This window comes from Momordica charantia (assembly GCF_013281855.1).
Source record: "Momordica charantia cultivar OHB3-1 chromosome 6 unlocalized genomic scaffold, Mcharantia_2.0 BLBB01000006.1, whole genome shotgun sequence".
Lineage (NCBI taxonomy): Eukaryota > Viridiplantae > Streptophyta > Magnoliopsida > Cucurbitales > Cucurbitaceae > Momordica > Momordica charantia.
This window is the reverse complement of record NW_028275164.1, coordinates 21,668,598-21,688,870: the sequence shown is the minus strand read 5'-3', so window position 1 is coordinate 21,688,870 and position 20,273 is coordinate 21,668,598. Positions and strand designations below refer to the sequence as shown.

The window sequence follows — 20,273 nt, the reverse complement described above, 5'->3', positions numbered from 1 at the left end:
AAACAAAATTTAACTTATTGTGCTAGATCGGAAAATCTCTCTGTCCAGCACATACCATGCAGTTGAATGGCTGCACCTCCACCGAAGAATACGTGGCGACGTCCAGATTTACCTTATTGACCATACGCCCAAATAGGGAAGATATAGTCTCGTACGCCCACACCTGTACATATAAGTGGTGGACGTTATAGACCACTTGAAAAGAACGAAAACTGAAAATAAGTATTTGTGCTCATACCTAGAACGCCAAAGAGAAACCGTAGAGACTGTATGATTTCCTGAACGCGCCATCCTTCGACCTCTTCGTTAGGCCACGCTTCAGACTATATATAGTCTTATCAAAGGACAGCATGCCCCAATCGTGGTTGTAGCAAATTGTAGAGACTGTATGATTTCCTGAACCGGCCATTCTTCGACCTCTTTGTCGGGCCACGCTTCAGACTATATATAGTCTTATCAAAGGACAGTATGCTCCAATCGTGGTTGTAGAAAGTTTCCCAATCATCGACTATTCCCAGCAAGGTATAGTCGTACTTTAGGGCCCTCTCTTTCCTCAACAGAACTAACTCTACTAAGTACACAATAGATATGTTGACCGCGTCGAAGTCATCCTCGAACTGTGCGATTATATAAATCTTCTCAAAATCACTCAACAGTACGTCTTTTTGCTATCATTAAAGTAAAGAGCCCTAAGTCTGTGGAGAGATGTGTCTTTTCTAATTGAACTTCTATCATACTTAAGACCAGAAATAATGTCAAACTCCCTCCGCCCAAATGACACCTTACTCCTAAACAGGTTGAAGTTAATGGTGTCAGGTGTACTATCATCGATCTCCCTAAGTAGGATGTTGTGTATCAATGGCTTGTTAAATACGAGGTCCAAGTCAAGGAGGTGGCCGAATACAATTTTCCTAAGCATCCTAAGCTGTGTAGGTTCAATTTACTCTTAATGGATGTGGTAGTCTTCGCTAGGTGTGACAGACATGTCAAGTTGGCGGAGGCATAAGGTGAGGGAGAGATTTTAGGTACCATTTCCATTTTCAATTAACCTGGAGACGATTAAATAAAGGATCCAAAAATTTGAGAAAATGACAAACCATACATATAAGTATATGCTAATAACCAACCAATACTTTAACCAACAAAAACAAACCTTTTTATGTCAACTTTCTCCTAGCCATTCTCGAGCGAAGTCGTGCACGATAATTTAGTAGTATTAAATTAACTCAAACATTTCGCTCGGGAATCATTAATACTGTAAAAATTCTCAGAGACTTTTACAGGCGAGAACGGGCACCGAGAATTATTCCAAAGCCTACAACTCCCACAATTTCAATTGAGTTCACCCAAAATGTCCCGAGAATTTGGAATGTTATTTATCATATGTTAGAATTCTCTGGGCATTTCGGGCGAATCAATAGAAAAAGGATTCCAAACACACCACACCCGAAATGCCCCGAGAATTTTTTCAGACGATAAATAACACTCCAAATCTAAACCCACCACGCCTGAAAGACCCCGAGAATTTATAATTTTTCAAATCCCTAACCTAATTCGCCCGAAAACCACCAAGAATTCTTCAGATTCCTAAGAAGACACTCCAAAACGTTGGTAATCCTCACCGACCTCGCCCAAAACCCACTGAGAATTCTCCAGATTCTAAAAAATCGAAGCCCTAACCCACTTCGTACGAAATCACCCCAAGAATACCTCCCATTTGAAAAACCCACAACGAAATCCACAACGAGGGTCATCTTCAACATCCCATACACCTCAAACAACCAAAAATTAGTACAAATAATCGCCGGAAACTAAAACCCCTAAGAATCTAAAATGAAATAGATGAAAAAAAAAACCTAAAAACCAAACTCTCATGTATACATGCGACAGAAAACAAGAAATAAACAAAACGAAATCGAACCTCCAATGTCCATGCTACTTTCAAAACGAAATCAAACCTCCAATCCAAGCGTTCGATGTTGAAGGGAACAGAGGAAATAAAAAAGGAGGAGAAGAAGACGCATGAAAACGAAATGGAAGAGAAAGGAGGGAAAGGAGGCCAACGGTTGGTTTTTTGACTCGAGGGACACAAGTGTAATTTCATTTTTTTTAAAATTAATTAAAATAATAAAGTAGGTCATTGAAAACAATTTAAGAGGGCAGGGTTACTTGAGCACGTTAAGGGTCATTTGAGTCAATTTACCGTCAAACTGCCCACCCGCTGCCCACCCAGCCTGAATATTCGTCGCGAAAAACCTCCGAATTGGCTAAAACCCTACTTCTCAATTCCAACCTGAAGAAGCCGATTGATTCAGAACTCTTTCGTTTTCTCAAAATGCGTTCCTCCTCTCGACTCCTAATCAATCTTTCCAAGAGGAGCTCCTGGAATCCCGATCTGTTCTTCCCCTTATCGACTCCTAATTCGACTCTGTTACAGTCCCGATCCATCTTCTCCACGACGCAGCTTCAGGGTTCATGGGTGGACAAGATCAAGGGAGTCATCACTGGAAAAAAGAGCACTCCTGATGGAAGCGAAATCAGCTCCCAGTCCTTCACTCTTCTTCGTACGCCTCATTTCCCACCACTTACAGCTACCCTTCTTCCATTGCACGATTTTTTTATTCCCAAACATGGCGACAGATGCAATGTTTATGATTGAATGAACGTTGTTAGTTTTCATGGGTTTCTTCTTGTTTATTGAATGAAATGCTAATTTCTACGATTTTGTCTATTTATTTTCTCCTCAGGGTTTGCTGATGAGTTGAAAAATGCCCGAAGAGTGGGGGCATTCAAGCAATACATTGTTGGAAGAAGCAGTGAAGCTACTTTTGCGGATGCTTTTGAGAAGCAGGAAGCGATTATTCGCTATTTGGGAGGTTTTGATCCCACAGGAGAGGTTGGTTTTTATCAGTTTGTTTTAATGTAATCACTTTTTTGTTTAAGTTGTAATGGAGAAGTTATACTGTCTGCCAATAATGTAACCATCCTAATTCTATCCATGTCTGCAGTATTTAGTCTTCAGTATGAGCCACATGAGTATGTGTCTCCTGAATTTTGTTTGGGTGTTGATGCAATCTAAAATAATCTCCCGAATGATAAATTTGCCTTCTTTTGATATTTGTCTTTCCTAATCACTCTAAAAATTTTGATTTGGTTTCTGAAGAGAGCTGTATGTAAAAAAGCCCGATGACTCCAAATGCCAGTCCCAAGAATCAGGGAAATTAGTGGGAGAACAGCCTTCAATATGACTCGAGAGTGGGATAGCCAATCCACACATTCGCCTTCCTTGAAGTTTCTCCTAAAGTTGAGATTCTAGATAGAGAGCTTGTTTTTTCTATATCTGGGCTATAGATTATCTGAGGATAGAGCATATAAATTCAGAAAGTGGGAGGCAAGGGATGTATTCTCTCCAAGCATCTTCCGGAAAGTTGGTGTTGAGGCCATTACTGATGGTGTAAGATATTATGGAAATAATGAGATTTTTTTTACTTTCCAAATATACTTTCGTGGGCTTTTTGATGTGTTTGATGGTTTGATAAAGTAGACCACGAATCTTTAGGAAATGATCAAAACTTAGCTACAGTAACTTTTCTCCATTGGACATCATTTTTGAGAATATAGTGTTAGCTCCATTTAGCAAGAAAAACCTTGTTCCGCTCGAGTGAAGGGGGCGCAAAAAGGCAAAACTTTATTCCAATTGACAAGTTGGGGCAACTGGCAAGGGGAGTTGTTGGCGCATCTCCAACAACTGATTTCTGGGTTTTTATGGTTTGAACAGTGTTTAAGCGTGCCTAAAGGTCAAGAGCATTCTGGGGATTAATCAGAAAGTGCCAAAAAAATAAAAAACAAGGGCCCTGTTTGAGGTGCACAATAAAAAAAATGTAACATAAGTTTCTATAATTGAAAAAACATAGTATTGCGAATAATAAGATAGTGAAAATGTTAAGAAATTAGAGTTTATGTGGGGTATTGTTGTGAGAAATGAGCATTTTTCAGTATTTTTAAATTTCTTAAATTTTTAAGAAATAAAAAGTAAAAAAAAAAAAAGAACTTGAGGTGTTGAGGTGCATGCCACGGTCCGCTTCACTCACTTGACTAGACTGCACACTTTTCAAAACACTAGGTTTTTAATTGGTATAGTTATTTCATATTTGATACTACTACATTTGATATCCAAGAAATTTGTGAGGTGCCTTTACATCCTAGATAGGTGGAACAACTTTGGAATTCATGACCACTTGGTTGGGAGGGCTTGCGACATTGATATAGTCTTTCAGCTTTTCACTTCTACTGATATTTATTTCCTTCAATCGAATTCTTAATCTTCTTTTCTACCAACTGACAAGCCTGAACTATATAGGGTTGTTTCCATGCTCCTATAATATTTTCCTTGTTACTAATGGTGAATTAGCTCCATTTGCTATCTCTGAGAATTCACTACCTGTGTTTTTATCATGTGAGTCGGAAAATAAATAATGAATAGAGTAGTAGTTTCAAAAAGAACTAGTTGGGTTCTTTTTATTATTTTATTTGCATAAAAAAGAAAGAAATTTGCTCCACGTTCTGCCATATTGTTCTCCTAACCTTTATTTATTCCAACAGTTTCCGTATTGATTTATTCTTCTGGATAAGTTTTCTGATTGTGATCTTAGGCTTCCTGATCTTTAGAACATCCAAACTAGCCAAAAGCAAGAAGCAGCTAAAAATTGTAACTGCACGATTGCTGAGGTTGAGAATGCACTGGCAAAGTTTATCTGGGCTAAAGAAGCGCAAAAGAAGATTGAGAAGTTAAGGGAAGAAGGAAAACCTTTGCCGAAGAGTATTTCCGAGGTATAACTTTATACATACTGTTCCCTTCCCTGTTCTTAAGAGCTAAAAGTTAACTGTCAAGATTACTCTATCTAGCCAGAAAAATGTACGTCAGTATGTCCCATTTGATAACAATTTCATTTCGGTTTTTTGTTTTTAAAAATAATGATTATTTTCTCACCATTTCTTTAATATGTTTTTGACCTTTCTTCGGGACGCTTTCAATTCTTAGCCAGATTTTAAAAACAAAAACAAGTTTTTAGAATCTTTTTTTTTTTTTTTTTTTTTTTTTTTTTTTTTTTTCTAATTTGGCTTATATTTTGAAATTTTTTTTAACAATTTGATAACAAAACAAAGGTATACACAGGCAACCTAGGTAGAAGTAGCGGTTGTGAGTTTAATTTTCAAAAATAGAAAACCAAAAATAAAATGGTTATCAAATGAGGCTATAGTAATTTGTTTGAATCCATGGCAAAATTCTGTCTTTTTTATTGCTATATAAGACTCACTTCCTTCTGTTTTTCTACCCATGTGAGGATTGAGGAAGGGCTTGGAATTTTTATTCTCCTGGCCCATCCATATTGTTAGATTTTTATGACCGTATTTGTTTCTATTTAAAAGAATTGTGAATTTGCTCAGCTAATCATCTTTTTTACAACCTATGTTGATTAGGTCCAGAAACTAGTGGGTTCAAATCCATTGGATCTTGCTAGGTCAAATTTGGCCAAGAGTGGCCAGATCAGCAGGAATGCTTTATGTCCTTGTGGTTCCAAGAAGAGATATAAACGGTACTTAGTAGAACGATTTATCAGTTTTCCGTTGATTATTTTATTGAGTGAGTTTGGCATACCTTCTATTTTAAATACTTTTTAAACTAATATATTTTTTTAAAATACTTTTTACAATAATAGCTTTAATTGAAATATTATTGTGTTTGGTTATATTTTCTTAAGCATTATTTTAATTACTAGTTTAAGCTTTATTTTAATTACTAGTTTGTTTGGTTGCACTAGAAAGTCAAATTACCATAATGTGATTCTAAAGTGATTCAAATCCATTGGATCTTGCTGGGTCAAATTTGGTCAATCACTTTTTGGATAATCAAATTTAAAGTGAAGTGATTGTGAATCAATTTGATTATTTCAAAAGTAAATTTTATTTGTTACCAAACACTCTAGATTGAGAAAAAAAAAACACTTTTAGCCCTCTAATATCACTTAAGAAGTTAATCCAAACATACTCTGAGTTAGCAGTAATTTAAGTGTTTCTTTGTTGAACTTGCTATTAATCCTCAATTCATTTAGCTAAAAACAAGAAGCCCCAAAGAAGTTGATCAACTTTTGTGAATTGTTTGTTTTCTTATGCTGGGTGAGTTGTTAAAGAGCTTTAGCTGAATGAGTTGGGATAGAATTTTGGCTGTTTGATGATGCAGTTATATCCAGAAACTGATCTCAGGATTGATTCAAATCTAGTTCTTCATTTTTGGAATCTGGATTGATTCAAAATAAGATTAGTAGCTAATTTTACAGCTGTTAGCCCAATAGTACTGTTGGTAGTTGGCATAGGTAAAAGCTACCAAGTAGCTTGATACTGCAAAGCTTTTCCTGTCATGTTCAGCTTTAGATTTCCCTCGTTTTTAGCATTGATGATACAAATAAATACATTCATAGTTTGATGAACACCTTATTTTTCCATTATTGTTTTTCCTCTGTCATCTAGTGCACAAGCCCAAAGTGAGCGCCTGCAATATCTCATTGGTTTAACTGAATTTTATTTACTGAAATGATTCGTTCATGAAGAAAATGGAAATGATGCTATCTTGTTCTCTTCTCCATAGCTCGATAAACATTTGCTCGAAATGTAGCCATAATCAATCTTCATTTTCATCCTTCCAACTCATTGTATGATGAATGCTTCGATTCTTCATAGAGATTTGCCTTGTCTTTCCATATGCAAATCTGATTATGAAAATGTTTAGATACTGTTGTTTAGTGTGGATTTGACCATAAAAAATGGATTAGTTTGATTAACTGCAATTTTTGTTGTTGTTTTGAAGGTGCTGCGGGAAGGATCAAACGGTGTAGGAAGAGAACTTGTATGTTCCTTTGATTTTTTTGCACGATTAATTGACAATGTATAAGAAATCTGTTAGATTGAACATTCTGTTCTATTTTTATCTTGTTTGTTGAGCCATTTCATGGTCGAGATGTTGAGATTCTTGTTTTTGCTGCTGGAAGAATTTTTTAACGAATGAAATCCTCATCCTTCATCAAAGAAGGGATCTTCCAAAACTTTTTAAAAGGTTTTGTGATTTTCAAACTATGTGAATGTATTAATTATGTTTCCCTTCATGGATTAGTAGATCAACAAATCTACAAATTCCATCTGGAACAAAGTTGTACTTTGGGTTTATCTCTACATGGCTGTTCTCCTTCGGCACGTCGAGATTTTCATGTCTTCTTCGGTTCAAAATTGATGAGGGTGTGTCAACATTTCAATAGTATTGAAAAAAATGGACAAAATGTAATAAATATTATTAATATTAATAATTTTGAACTGGGTGAATTTTATTTATGATTGATTTTAGAAATAAATGAAATTTGGATTCTTTTTTGAAATGATTTGATTTTACTCTCAAATTAATTTTGAAATCAAATTTTGTGTTAAATTAATTTTAGATTCTTCTGGACCGATTTTAATCATTTTATTTTACCAATTTTCATGTCTATCAAATAATATGTAGTTAGTTTTATATTTACATTGGCTTTTTGCATATTTACCATTGATTATTTGCACACATTCTCACCAATGTGTATGTATGCATAATTATTTCGACGATATTTGCACTTAGGTAGGCATAAAACCAACAATAATATACATCAAAGGTTGGTTGGGAGTAGATGATCATAAGTAAATCCAACTAAAATGAAAGATAAGGGTAGTTAGATCTTTATATAAAAGATAAATTCCAAAAATATACTTTCACAATAGAAGTGAACATGTCAGAAGTTTTGTCATAATTACAAGCCACATATGTAAATATAAATAGTTCCAAAAATTTAAACCAAGCTAATAATATAAGTAAATCCACGGAGAATGGTTTAATAATATATTTACTTAAGCTTGAATAATTCCATTAAAAGAAACAAGAGGTAAATATGAATAAATCAAAGTAGGTAAAATATTAATGCAGGTTCTAAAAACAACAAATAAATACAGTAGTTTATTTAATTTTCGAAGAAGCATAAGTTACTCTTACGGTTTGAGCACCCCTTCTCCCTCTTCCTCATTTTCTTTTGAAAATTCTTTAGAGAATGTTATACCAACGATCTTTAATCGTCTGATCCTTTCTGTTGTAACCTTTAAAATATAATTCTAGTTAGATTTACGTAAATACACCTGTTTATGCAAGGATATGCACAACAACGTATTTCAGATTGCAGCTCGAACTCGGCCTGCGGACCGATCTGAACACTTGGGCGGACCTGCACAAAAAGGTGAGCACTCCGACGATCAAGTCAGTATAGGTCGGATTCCCAGTTTAGTTCGAGGCCAGAAATCATCGTACCTGGAGTGAAGTCCTCTACTTATGGGTGGTAGTCCCGCTAATCTCGCAACGGTTACACTCGGTAATCTCGGGATCGTCGATTACGCCCGGTAATCTCGGGACCGACGATTATGCCCGATAATCACGCCGCTGACAGTAATTCGCATCGGTCCCCACCGAGCTTCCCGGTAGGTCGGACCTCGGCCAGGTTCACCTCGGCCCTCATACTTAGCATCTATCAACGCTAGTAGTGGTGATCTCGGCCGTCCGAGCTGGACATGACTCATGAGTCATCTTGGAGCACCAATAGGGGTCCTCCATGTGTCCAGGGTATTCTCTTCCCCAAACAACACCTAATAGTTGGAAACTATTTTATACAGAAGTTAAATAGTACAAACACGTGGGCAGCGGTGACTACTGCTTGAAGATGCAGAATAAAGAGGAAGGGAATGCTGGGCAGGGATAGAGATGCGGAACGGTCACTGCTCGAATGGATGGCGAATGGTGATTACGGCGTGGTGGACAACGATTGGATGCGACTACGAACGAAACGATGCAATGGACGACGTGAAACTAGGTACAGTGCAACTACGAACTAAAACCCACCCACCCTAGTTATTGTTCTTAATTAGAAGTTTTAAATTTTAAATTAGATTTTAGATTTTAACTAAAAACTTAGAAATTTTAAACAGAGGAAAAAACTATCTTAGTATTAAATTTTGGGGTAAATTGCACAAACCACTCTTAAATTATGGTAGTTGTTGCAATTATACCCCTAAACTTTTAATTGTAAAAATTAAACCCTCAAATTTTGATAAGTGAAAAAATTGAACCCTGAACATTTAGCAGTAAAAAATAAAGCCTCAAACTTTTATGAATGATAAAATTGCACCCTTAAACTTAAAAAAAAAATACATCTGATTTAGTCTTATTTCCTTCAAATCTCTACTTTCTCTTTCAGTCTCCCATCATTGATTTTTGTCATTTAATCTGGTAGAAATGGAAATTGTGGAAAGTTGATTTGTAGGTGGAAAACTGAATTGTAAGCTGGGAGATAACCACAACAGAGATCGATTCAATGACGAAGTATTAAGAATTTTGTTTTCTTCGAAGTGAAACAAAATTCCAAGAAAACAAAATCATAAGCCCTCAACGTTTTCAATTACACAAGTAAAAAATTACAAAGAGAGTGGGTGAGACAAATGTTGGGGGTGAACAAAATATGTTTCTCAATTTTATGGTTAAGAGAATTTGGTGTTAAACAAAATTTGGATTTCAATATTTTGCGTGACAGAGTTTTGATTTTCCCTCTAATACTTATTTAAAGGGTTTTCGGAGAGAAACTAACTAAAATAGATGTAATTTTTTTAAGTTTAAGGGCTTTATTTTACTATTAAAAATATTCAGGGGTGCAATTTCACCACTCATGAAAATTTGAAGGTTTATTTTCTACAACTCAATATTGAAGGGTTCAATTTTTTCACTTATCAAAGTTTGAGAGTTTAATTTTTACAATTGAAAGTTTAGGGGTGTAATTGCAACAACTACCATACTTTAGGGGTGGTTTATACAATTTACCCTAAATTTTGTTACCGGAACAAGGCCAACCTTCAAATAACGAATCCAGTAGAATACGCAGTAAAAGAACGAAAGAAAACAAGGGAAGTAGAAGAAGAATGCATGGTAAGGGTTATCGAGACCCTTGAAAATAATTACTGATTTTACTAAATCTAACGTGTAGAAGTAGTGAGACCAGGTCGAATCCCAAGGGAATTAATGAAATTAATATCTCAAAGTTGTAATAAAATAGGGAGTTTTGAATTTGAATTTGAATTTGAATTTTGAAATTTAAAAGAACTAAAACTAAATTGAAAATCTTACCAAACTTCCAAAAGTGTAATTTTCGTGTAATTCTAATCTTAATCATAGGTTTTACACAAAATTGATTTCTTAATTAAAAAACTTAGTCTACTTACATGTCGTGCTAAGTTTTAATTCTCCGAATTTAATTAATTGAGACCAAGCATCAAAATTAAATCTTATTAATTAATCAACTGGGCATGATAGCATTCCATATCAATTAAAGAATAGCATTAATGATAAATGAGAATGACTAAACCAAAATTAATTAAGTTGAGATAGTTGCAAGTTAATTAATTTTGTCTCTATATTTCCTTAGAGTCTATTATGCCGGCTATATAACATGGAAAAATCATAAATACACACACATAAGCCAACTCCATGCTACTTATTTCAATAATTCATGACAATTACAAATCACAAACTCATGGGTAGCAGTAGAACAATTAATATAAATTAAGGCGTTAATTTAATTAATATAAAATGTTCATAAATAATAAGAACAAGAAACAAAGAATACTTGAAAAATAATAAATCCCTATCGAACTCGAGTCTCCCGAGCTTACAATTTGACTTAAATCACCTTTGAATTGGAAAAATTAAAGCCTAGCCACTCATGGTAGAAAGAGAAAACTTGAATTTAGGAGAAGAGAGCTTTTCGTTGGAACTGGAATAATGAATATTTCAATAAAGCTTCTTTATTTATAGAGATTAATTTTATGCTCTTTTGATGAGAAATTATCTCTAATAAGGAATTCTCAACTAATTGGAAAAATCCTATTAAATAGAAGAGTTCCTAATCAATTTAGGATTATGTTTCTTAATTTGATTATATCTCTTTATTTACAAAGTATCATAAAAATCCATAACTTTCAATTTGAAGCATCTCATCATAATAACTTTATCTGTATTTTATCTGTTTAGCTCTCCCCAATTTGTTGAAGTCCGCATTATTTTCTAAAATTGCGTTTTTAAATTATTATTTATGAATGTCTTCCAGTTGCCACAAAATGTTACATTATAATTAAATTCAAATATTTAAACATAATAAATTAATAAAATGTAAAATAAATATAAAATAGGAGTATATTTTTCATCTTATCAATACACATGGATTATAGTGCATTGTAGTATATGTCGTACCCAAGGAAGAATAGTAGTGGGGGCAACTGAGGGAATGTACTCTTCTATACACAAACTCAAATATACTCTTCATTTCCCTACTACCCAAGGCAAAACCTACCATATTTTGTCCCATAAATTCCCATTCCTCCTCGGCCATTCAAGGTTGTTTCTTCATCCATCTTTGTCATATAAAAAATATCGTTGACTGACAACGCTATCCTATGCAACTTAGACGATGATGAACAACACTATTATGGAGGATGAGACATAAGAGAGTATTGCGGTAGAACAACAGAAGGATGAGGATGCAGGAGGTCAAGATGTAGATGAGTTAGCTGAACCTGTTGATGAAGGTGTTCCATCCTCAACACAGGTCTAGGAAGCACATTCTGTAAGTAGAAATGCACCTTATGCACATGTTCAGGGAGTGACTTTATGTACAAATAAATTATTACGGTTGATGAGTCTTCTAGTGGTGATGAATTAAGGTTGGGAAGATTTTCTATTCAAAGAAAGAATTGCGCTTCAAGTTTTCGGTGATGGAGATGAGGCATAATTTTGAATTTCGTGTAAAAAATATACCAAAATCTTATACACCGTCTGATGTGATATGATCATAATTGACAAAAAAAAAAACTAATATACATAAACCTTGTACATCGTTCTATATGACACGGACACGGCAACACATCAATTTCCACAAATGTAGGACACGACACGGTAGAGACACGTTAATTTTTTATATGATTTTTAATTAATATTTAAATATCTTTATATATATATATATATACAAAATATATGAAAGACCTTTCAATTGGGTCAGCCCACAATCCTTTGTCCCATTAAAAAAATGGGCAACTAGAGGAATAGCTAAATTAAATAGTTTGATTTGAAAAATGACAAAAATAATCAAATATCATAAAAATAGCTAAAGAACAGTTAGAGCTTAACTACATGATTTTATATAGACAAATTTACCCTCCCATCAAAATAGGTAAATTTCTCCTACCATTTTCCCTATAAATTCGTGACAAAAGTATCCTTTAATAAATCTGTAGTGCACCTAAATTGTAGGAAAGAAGATAGTGAATAGAAATTATAGAGTTCAAAAATTTTAAATAACATATAGATTTCAAAATTTCCAAATTTGTAAGATAAATCTGTTGAATACTTTGATATAAAAAAAAGATTGAATCAAAGTGTAAAATAGACTAAAAAAAACGTAAAATCAAATTAGAAAAGTGGAAAAATAAAGATTGAAGCTGTAAAGTACTGTTTTTAAAATTATAGATGGAGTAGTTGAAGATTAATATCATATTAGGATCCATTATGGAAGGAAAGACAACTCAAATGACTCATTCCTACTTTTGCCTTTTTAACTCATTCTTCCCACACTTGCCCTAACTCTTCCTTCCTAAAATCAAATAAAATTTGATTCAATCAAGTCTCAAGCCCCTCAAGCCTCGTGCGCCTCAAGCTTTTGGCGTCCCTCCTTGGCGTACACAATCTTTGACATCCCTCTTCCCACTCTTGCTTATCCAACAAGGGTATTCATCGATCGATTTTGAATGTTGTTTAAATAAATGAGGTTTAAATAATTGACCGTTTGTTAGCAACCTCCAATATTCAAGGGATTTTGTTGGACACAACCTGTTTTTAGAACACCTTCTAGATATGGTCAGTTGGGGAGATTATATTGAAAATATGGTTTAGATTAAATAATAAATAATAAAAATATTGTTAAAATTAGATTGTCAGGTAGTTTAGTTTGCAATAATAATAATAATAATAAATTTTCAATCTTAAATCTCATCTTAAATTTCAAATTTCAATAAATTTAAACACATACCTCAATTCTGATGTTCCAATAAATATCATTAGTACCTGGAACTTGTCAATTCCGATCTTTTTTAGCTCAATGTAACCATTTTATTGTTAAATATTTAAAATTTATTGTAAAAAAATCAAGAACTTCCAATTAGATTCCCGTAGAACTAATTGATACTTATGTGGTACTAATTGATACTCATTAGGAACTAATTAATTTTAACAATATTAGGAATATGCATTTTTATTTGTTGGTTCTACCGGACGAATTTTTTTTGGGGCTTGATTCAATGGTTGAATCTTGTGGAGTTTTCTTTTTTCGTTAATAATCTAATTTTCTAAGAACTGAGTTATAGGACGATTCTTTCGAGTAATGTTTCAGTAACTCGATGACTATAAGAATTAAAATGCAGCTTCTTAGAATGTAATAATCGTGACATATTAGTCATGAATGTTGATGGACAAGGATAACCCAGTCAAAATGGTCATCTACTCTATAGAATCCTATATCTACCTCGTTGTATTGACGTCTCTTGCTTATTTTGTGAGATAACCTCTAGTAGCCATATATTTACACATCTATCGTATCTCTCCTTAGGTAAATATTAATATATGTTTCCTTGATTGCTAATATGCATTTTTTATTTTGTTGGTTTTGGTTACCTTTTTGTCATATTTTATGCATTGATCTTTGTTCCGATTTAGTGATAAAGAAAGATTATGTGATGCAAAATATGACTATTTTCTGCAGATAGTTTTCAATCTATTTTCGGCGTTTGAACTTTCACTACCCCCGTAGATGGTGTTATATACGGGGTCAGTATCTACAACTATGCCGTAGTCGCTACATCTGACATCCGCTAACAGGGATATGACCCACGTAGCGTCCCTATCTACTAACAGCCTCATAATTATCGACTTGCTAGTACTATTTCTGAAAAGTGAAAGACATGTAATTTTTTTCCTTCTAGAAAATGAAGATCTCTAGAGATACATTCACAGAATTGTTGTAGGATGAAATCGAATGGAATTGAAACGTGCCGGGTAATGAACCCTTGATAATTGTTGTGCTCTTCCCAACTAAAATCGTGGCTAACAATGATCGCATAATGTTCCCGCGTTGATTGATTTAATTCTTGAAACAATTTAAAAATAAAATGGGTGGGGATTAATGATACGTTGTGTAAGAATATTAAAGAAACACTGTATTTAAGGTTGCTGATTACAGTGGAATGTTCAAACCAATTAGTTAGGTTTGTTTAAAAAAATTAAACACATTTTAAACTTGTTTGAATCATATATGTAGATTTGGTGGTTTAAATTTTGTGGAAAGATTTTAGGAATTATATAGATTTTGTAGTTAAAGGTGGTTTCAATATTAAGTATGATATAGGTAGATTTTCTGGTTTCAATTTTGTGGAAAGATTTTAGGAATTATGTAGATTTTGTAGTTAAGGTGGTTTCAATATTAACTCGATAACATTGCTAGTTTAGGAGAGATTTAAGGGAATGTAGGAGGTATAAAACGTGGATGGGTAAAATGGAGAAAGACTGCAAGGGCAATATGTGCATGAAATGTGTAGAGGGATAAATAAGGAATTATACACCTCTCCTAAAATATAGGAAACCAACTTTGGCCATGTTATGCAATTTAGAAAAACTTTGGCCATTTTGTTAACGATCACCTGTGAGTAGTCATTCCTAAGGATTTCCCTTAAAAAAAGGGGCAATTGTCGGAATGGCAAAATTAATAACGCTTTTTAAAAATGTCTATATCTATTAAAATATTGCAATAATGGCTAATTGATTTTTTCCATTAAATCGTAAAATATTTTGTAGACAAATATGCCCTTCTAACCAATTAGATATATACGCATAATTTTAAGGATTTAGGATTTTTAACTGATAGCAAAAACAACCGGCCTTCATTTTAGGGAACCAATTCTATCTAATTAAATTAATGAAATTTAAATAATTAACTTAAATCTAATTTAAAATTGATAATCAGAATTTGAAAGTTTATTTAAGAAAAAATTATTAAAAATGTGTTGGGTAGATTTCAAAATTTATCCATCTAAAATTCCAAAATATGGGATAAATAAGATTATTACTAGGTAAATGGTAAAATTTACTTCTAACCTTTGACTTGAGTTAGAGAAGTTATGATTTTAGGAGTCCCCACCTTCTTCCCTTGGTCTCACACAACTTTATGCATTCCACAACCATCGACTTATTCACTAAGCATATCTGCGCACTACCATCCCGCCACTCACCTTCAAGGCCGCCGTCCCGTCTTGTCGCTCACCTCACGAAGCAGATCTACGCGCCGCTCACCTTCATGCCGTCGTTAACTAGACCTGCTGCCGCCGCCCTGCCCACTGCAGTTCTGCAGTAACATGTACCATATCTGCCCCGATCCGCCACGCCCCAAACTAGATTTGCCATTCCGCTGCCCGACCAGATCCATCGACGCCGATACGATCCGCCGGTCGCCCCAAACCAAATCCACCTACTGCTGCTTCAATATGTTTCCGATCGCCACCCAGCTACCATCTTCTAGCAACTATTCGAGGAAGGTAAGATCCTTTCTTCAAATTTTGCGTACTTTAGGGGTATTTAAAAAGATATTTTTGGCTTTCCTATATTTTAGGATATTTAAAAAAAATATAAGTATGAGACCGACATGTGTCTTTTGTTTATAACTAAATCTGAGGAGTATATCTACAACTGCAATAGACTTACTATATTTATATAGCTTAAATTCTAAATAGAATCTATAAATATGGTAAAAGTTAGAGGAGGAACATCTCGACGATGATTAAAAACTACTGCTATAACAGGGCGTTTAAGTGAATTGTTAAAATCAACTTAGAAAGTGTAGAAGAGGTATAGATGCAGTAGTTTATATATTTCTTGTTTGTTGATTTTTACAATAATATTTACAAATTAGATTCACTGAGCTAACTGTACTCGTATATTTCAAGAAAAAGGAAAGAGTCTCAAGATAGTTGAGGAAGAACGTGTTAGTGAGGTAATTATTGGTGTATACATGTATTGACATTCGACTTATGATATTTGAGTTGTATAGTTGTATATACATGTATTGACTTTCGTATTTTGTTAATTCTTGAGTTGGTATATACCTGTATTGACATAGTTGAGTTGCATGGTGATATATACGTGTATTGAATTCTAATTTTGATTTTTCTTTAATTGGTATATACATTTATTGATCTTTTAATTTTTGATAATTTTTCTAATGTTTTAAAGGACGATACAAAGTCTGATGAAGAGAATAAAAGAGTGAATAATGTATCCACCAATGAACATAAGAAAAATAACTCAACGTCTAAAGAAGTTTAAGAGGCTGAATTTGATGACGATATATGCCCAAAGGCTACAAATTTAAGAGGCATCACCTATTTTCCTAATCGTTTTGATTTATGGGTTGTTAGTCTTCGATTTTTTAATTTACTTTTGTTGTAGATGATTTATTAAATGATAAATAAATATGAAAACATGAATACAAACAACATGTGAGAGCATATACTCCTTAGTGGTTAGGTATATATACCAATTGATGCAAATATGTATATATACATTAAGAAAATAAAGTAGAACAATGGAACAACAATGAGATAGGAGACGAATCGTTGTACACAAATCGTTTAAATTAACTGAAATACAAAACAAAGTAATTAAAATAATTAACTTGAAATCCCTTGAATGTAGGAAAATAATTTTGAATTCAAAACAAAATTTGTTACGTGGTTGAATATAAGAAAAGCCCAAAAGAAACATGAAAAATGGTATTGTTGTAAAACCACATTGTTTTGTAAAACTCCTAAAATACCCTTTAGCTATTTGTGCAAAATTTAAAAATAATTGACATTTTCTAAAATAGGTGTCAAAATTTAGCCACCAACTTAAATTTCCCTAACACAATGGCATATCGATGGGATGAGAGACCTTGATAAATCATTTTCAAAACAAAATAATTTCAATAATTTAATTGGTGGTAATATATTTGGAAAACAACATAAAATCTCTTGAATGTAAAAAAAATGAATTTGAATTCAAATCAAGTTTGTTAAGTGGTTAAAGATGAGAATGACCAAAAAATATGGTCAAGGGCAAGGTTGGAAAATCACCCTATTTTTTAAAACTCCTAAAGTGTGATTTAGTCATTTGTACAAAATTTAAAATTAATGGCCATTTTTTTTTAAAATGGTGCTCGAATTTAGCCACCCATCTAAATTATCCATTGTGTTACTATCTCTCCCTCTAAGCTACATCTTCTTTTTGCAACTCAATTACTAAAATTAGAAGGTCAATACATGTATATATCAATAGAATAATTTTCAAAATTAGAAGGTCAATACATGTATATATCACAATGCAACTAAATTATCAAAATTAGAAGGCCAATACGTGTATATACTAATTGAAGAATTATTAAAATTAGAAGGTGTTAGGGTTGACTTTTTACTGCAGAAACATGTGTCGGTAGCCTTGTTTGACCACATTTTTGACCCATTTCCCATTATTATTTGTCAAAAAAGACCATATATTCTTTAAGTAGAACATACATAGATTATTTATGCATCAAAGTCAAACTATGGTACTTTAGGAAAAATATGAGATAAATGCGGTCAAAGTTTGAAGAAAATAACAGAATTCTGTCTTTTGTAGAATTGCGTCTGGCGCATTTTTGGAGGGCAATTTGTCAAAACGCACGTTTTGATTAATGAAGGGCAAGGAGGACATTTCCCACATGTTCAAAACTGTGAGTCCAAGTCCAAGTGAGGTGGTTAGGTGAATCTCAACCCTTTTCCACCTAAAATGGAGGGGAGTTTCAACCAACCTATGGTGCTATAAAAGGAAGCCATCCATCCCTCAGCAAATCATCCCTTGCAAGCTTCATTTTATCTTCTTTTAGATGCTCTCTAGTTGTAGAACACGTTTTTAGGGTTTATATTCATGTTTTAGTTGTTCATTTCTTCGTTTTTCACGCTTTTACCTTTCGTATTGCTTTTAATTCGAATTCTTACTTTCGTTCTTTGTTCATTCTATTATTTTAAAGTTCTTTAGCGAGTTTCAACTCCCCTCACGCTCGAGAGAGAAGAGGGTCAAGCTAGAACTTCTTGTACGTCTCGTTTATTCATTTAAATTCAATGAAAAATACTTTCTTTATGTTTTCGTGCATTTACTTTCATTTAATTATGTTCTAAATTAGTTATCAACCTCCTTGTGGAATGACTTAGTCAAAAGATTTGATTTTCAACACGCTCGGGATTTTGGCCAGATTGCGCCTAACACTTTTTTGGGTTGGTTTCTAAAAACTTCTCTTTACATCTTTTTTCCATTTGGCCAGTGGGAACTTGATTTATACACCAAAGCCCGACATTGGGAAAGGTGAGTTAGGTAAAATAATAGGAAACCAATATGGGATGTGACTTAGGAATAAGCGCATAAAATATAGTCCTAGGAATAGGCCGTTTGACCCAAAATGCAAATGAGTTGGTAGATATTCTCTAGAATTGTAATCATACATAGGAATATGATTGTAGGTTACCCTAGCCTCTGCAGCGACCAAAAACGGTAGTGAAAGAGTAGAACTCAAATCCCAAGAAAAGTGAGGAATTGCACCTGGTGCATTTTCCCAACATAGTGTGTTTTCCATGTTTTGCATCAAAACTAAGGTAGGAGACAAGGAGGTTGAGTTTCATTAAATTGCTTGATAGTTAAAACCCCAAACAACAACATTTCACCATTATTTTCTTTCTAAATCACAATTGCATATTTGAACCATTTCACTGCATTACTTGATTTTGAAAAGCAACAAGTCCCTGAGGATTCAACCTTGGATTACTTCCGAGTATTACTTGTGACCGTGTGCGCTTGCACGAGTCTCTAATCTTTTTAAAGGTAGAGAAAATCCCAACAAGTTTTTGGCGCCGTTGCCGGGGACTTAAGTTTTCAAATCATATTCTTCTCAAGTGAATTGTTTCATTGTGTGATTGTTGCATACCTCTGTCCTTGGAATTAACTGTTATATCTAACCTTTAAGGGAGTTGTGTATGAGCACAGGGTCTGGTTGGTTGACCTTTGATCCAGAGATTGAAAGAACCCTTAAGAGGAGAAGGCGAGAGCAGAGGTTGAGAAAAGAGAAAGAAATTAAAAAAAAGAAAGAAGTTGAAGAAGAAGAGACCATCGAGATGAATAGAAATGCACAAGATCCTCCACCGCCACAAAATCCACTTGTGAATGGAGATATGGCAGGTGAAGGAGCAGCAAACCGAGTAGGAGAAATTCCTAATCCGATCCTTCTAGCAGATAATCGAGATGTAGCCATGCAGACTTATGTCACTCATGCGTTCCACAACTTAAATTCAGGGATAAATAATCCTTTACCCCAAGCCGCACAGTTCGAGCTCAAGCCAGTCATGTTCCAGATGTTACAGACGATGGGCCAGTTCGGAGGATTGACTAATGAAGATCCTTACTCCCATCTCAAATCCTTTAATGAAATAGCTAATGCATTTCAACTTCCTGGTGTTTCTGAGGATGCACTAAGATTAAAAATGTTTCCTTTTTCTCTCAGGGATGGTGCAAGGACTTGGCTAAACGCGTTAGAACCAAATTCTATCAACACATGGGCAGAACTGACGGAGAAATTTTTGGCAAAGTACCACACTTTGACCAGGAACGCAGACCTCCGAGAGGACATTGTGTCTTTTAGACAGAAGGAGAACGAAGCAGTTCAAGAAGCTTGGGAGCGTTTTAAGGAGTTACTTAGAAGATGCCCGAGCCATGGATTGCCCGCATGTGTGCAGATTGAACAATTCTATAGAGGATTGGATCGTTCATCAAGGATGATGTTGAACACCGCAGCCAATGGCTTGTTGTTAGAGAAGTCGGTAAATGAGATCGTTGATATCTTGAATAAGATGACAGACATTAATGACCAAGGCGAAATAGGAAGGTCATTACCAAAGAAGCAAGTATCAGCTGGAATCTTTGAGTTAGACACAGTAGCTTCAATGCAAGCCCAAATGGCGGCTATGAACCAAATGTTAAAGCAGTTGACAATGGAGAAGGAAAC

At 34.2% G+C, this 20,273-nt stretch overlaps 1 protein-coding gene and 1 non-coding gene across 2 annotated transcripts; one reads left to right on the top strand and one right to left on the bottom strand.

The window, feature by feature from the left end:
- The first annotated feature begins 2,179 nt into the window (after window positions 1–2,179).
- On the top strand, window positions 2,180–7,100 carry LOC111022549 (SEC-C motif protein). Its single transcript, XM_022299712.2, has 5 exons — window positions 2,180–2,564; window positions 2,748–2,896; window positions 4,669–4,830; window positions 5,482–5,597; window positions 6,866–7,100. The coding sequence occupies exons 1-5, from the start codon at window positions 2,336–2,338 to the stop codon at window positions 6,891–6,893; spliced, it is 684 nt and encodes a 227-aa protein (XP_022155404.1). The 5' UTR covers window positions 2,180–2,335; the 3' UTR covers window positions 6,894–7,100.
- A 12,781-nt stretch (window positions 7,101–19,881) lies between these two features.
- On the bottom strand, window positions 19,882–19,988 carry LOC148210937 (small nucleolar RNA R71). The gene has a single exon (XR_015792100.1). It is a non-coding gene; the product is annotated as a small nucleolar RNA R71 (small nucleolar RNA).
- Between the last annotated feature and the right edge of the window lie 285 nt (window positions 19,989–20,273).

Excerpts from the sequence above, each read along its gene's own strand:
- LOC111022549 (XM_022299712.2), top strand. The coding sequence starts at position 2,336 with ATGCGTTCCTCCTCTCGACTCCTAATCAATCTTTCCAAGAGGAGCTCC. Across the intron at positions 2,565-2,747 it reads CCAGTCCTTCACTCTTCTTC|GGTTTGCTGATGAGTTGAAA; the intron begins GTACGCCTCATT and ends TTTTCTCCTCAG. Across the intron at positions 5,598-6,865 it reads TCCAAGAAGAGATATAAACG|GTGCTGCGGGAAGGATCAAA; the intron begins GTACTTAGTAGA and ends GTTGTTTTGAAG.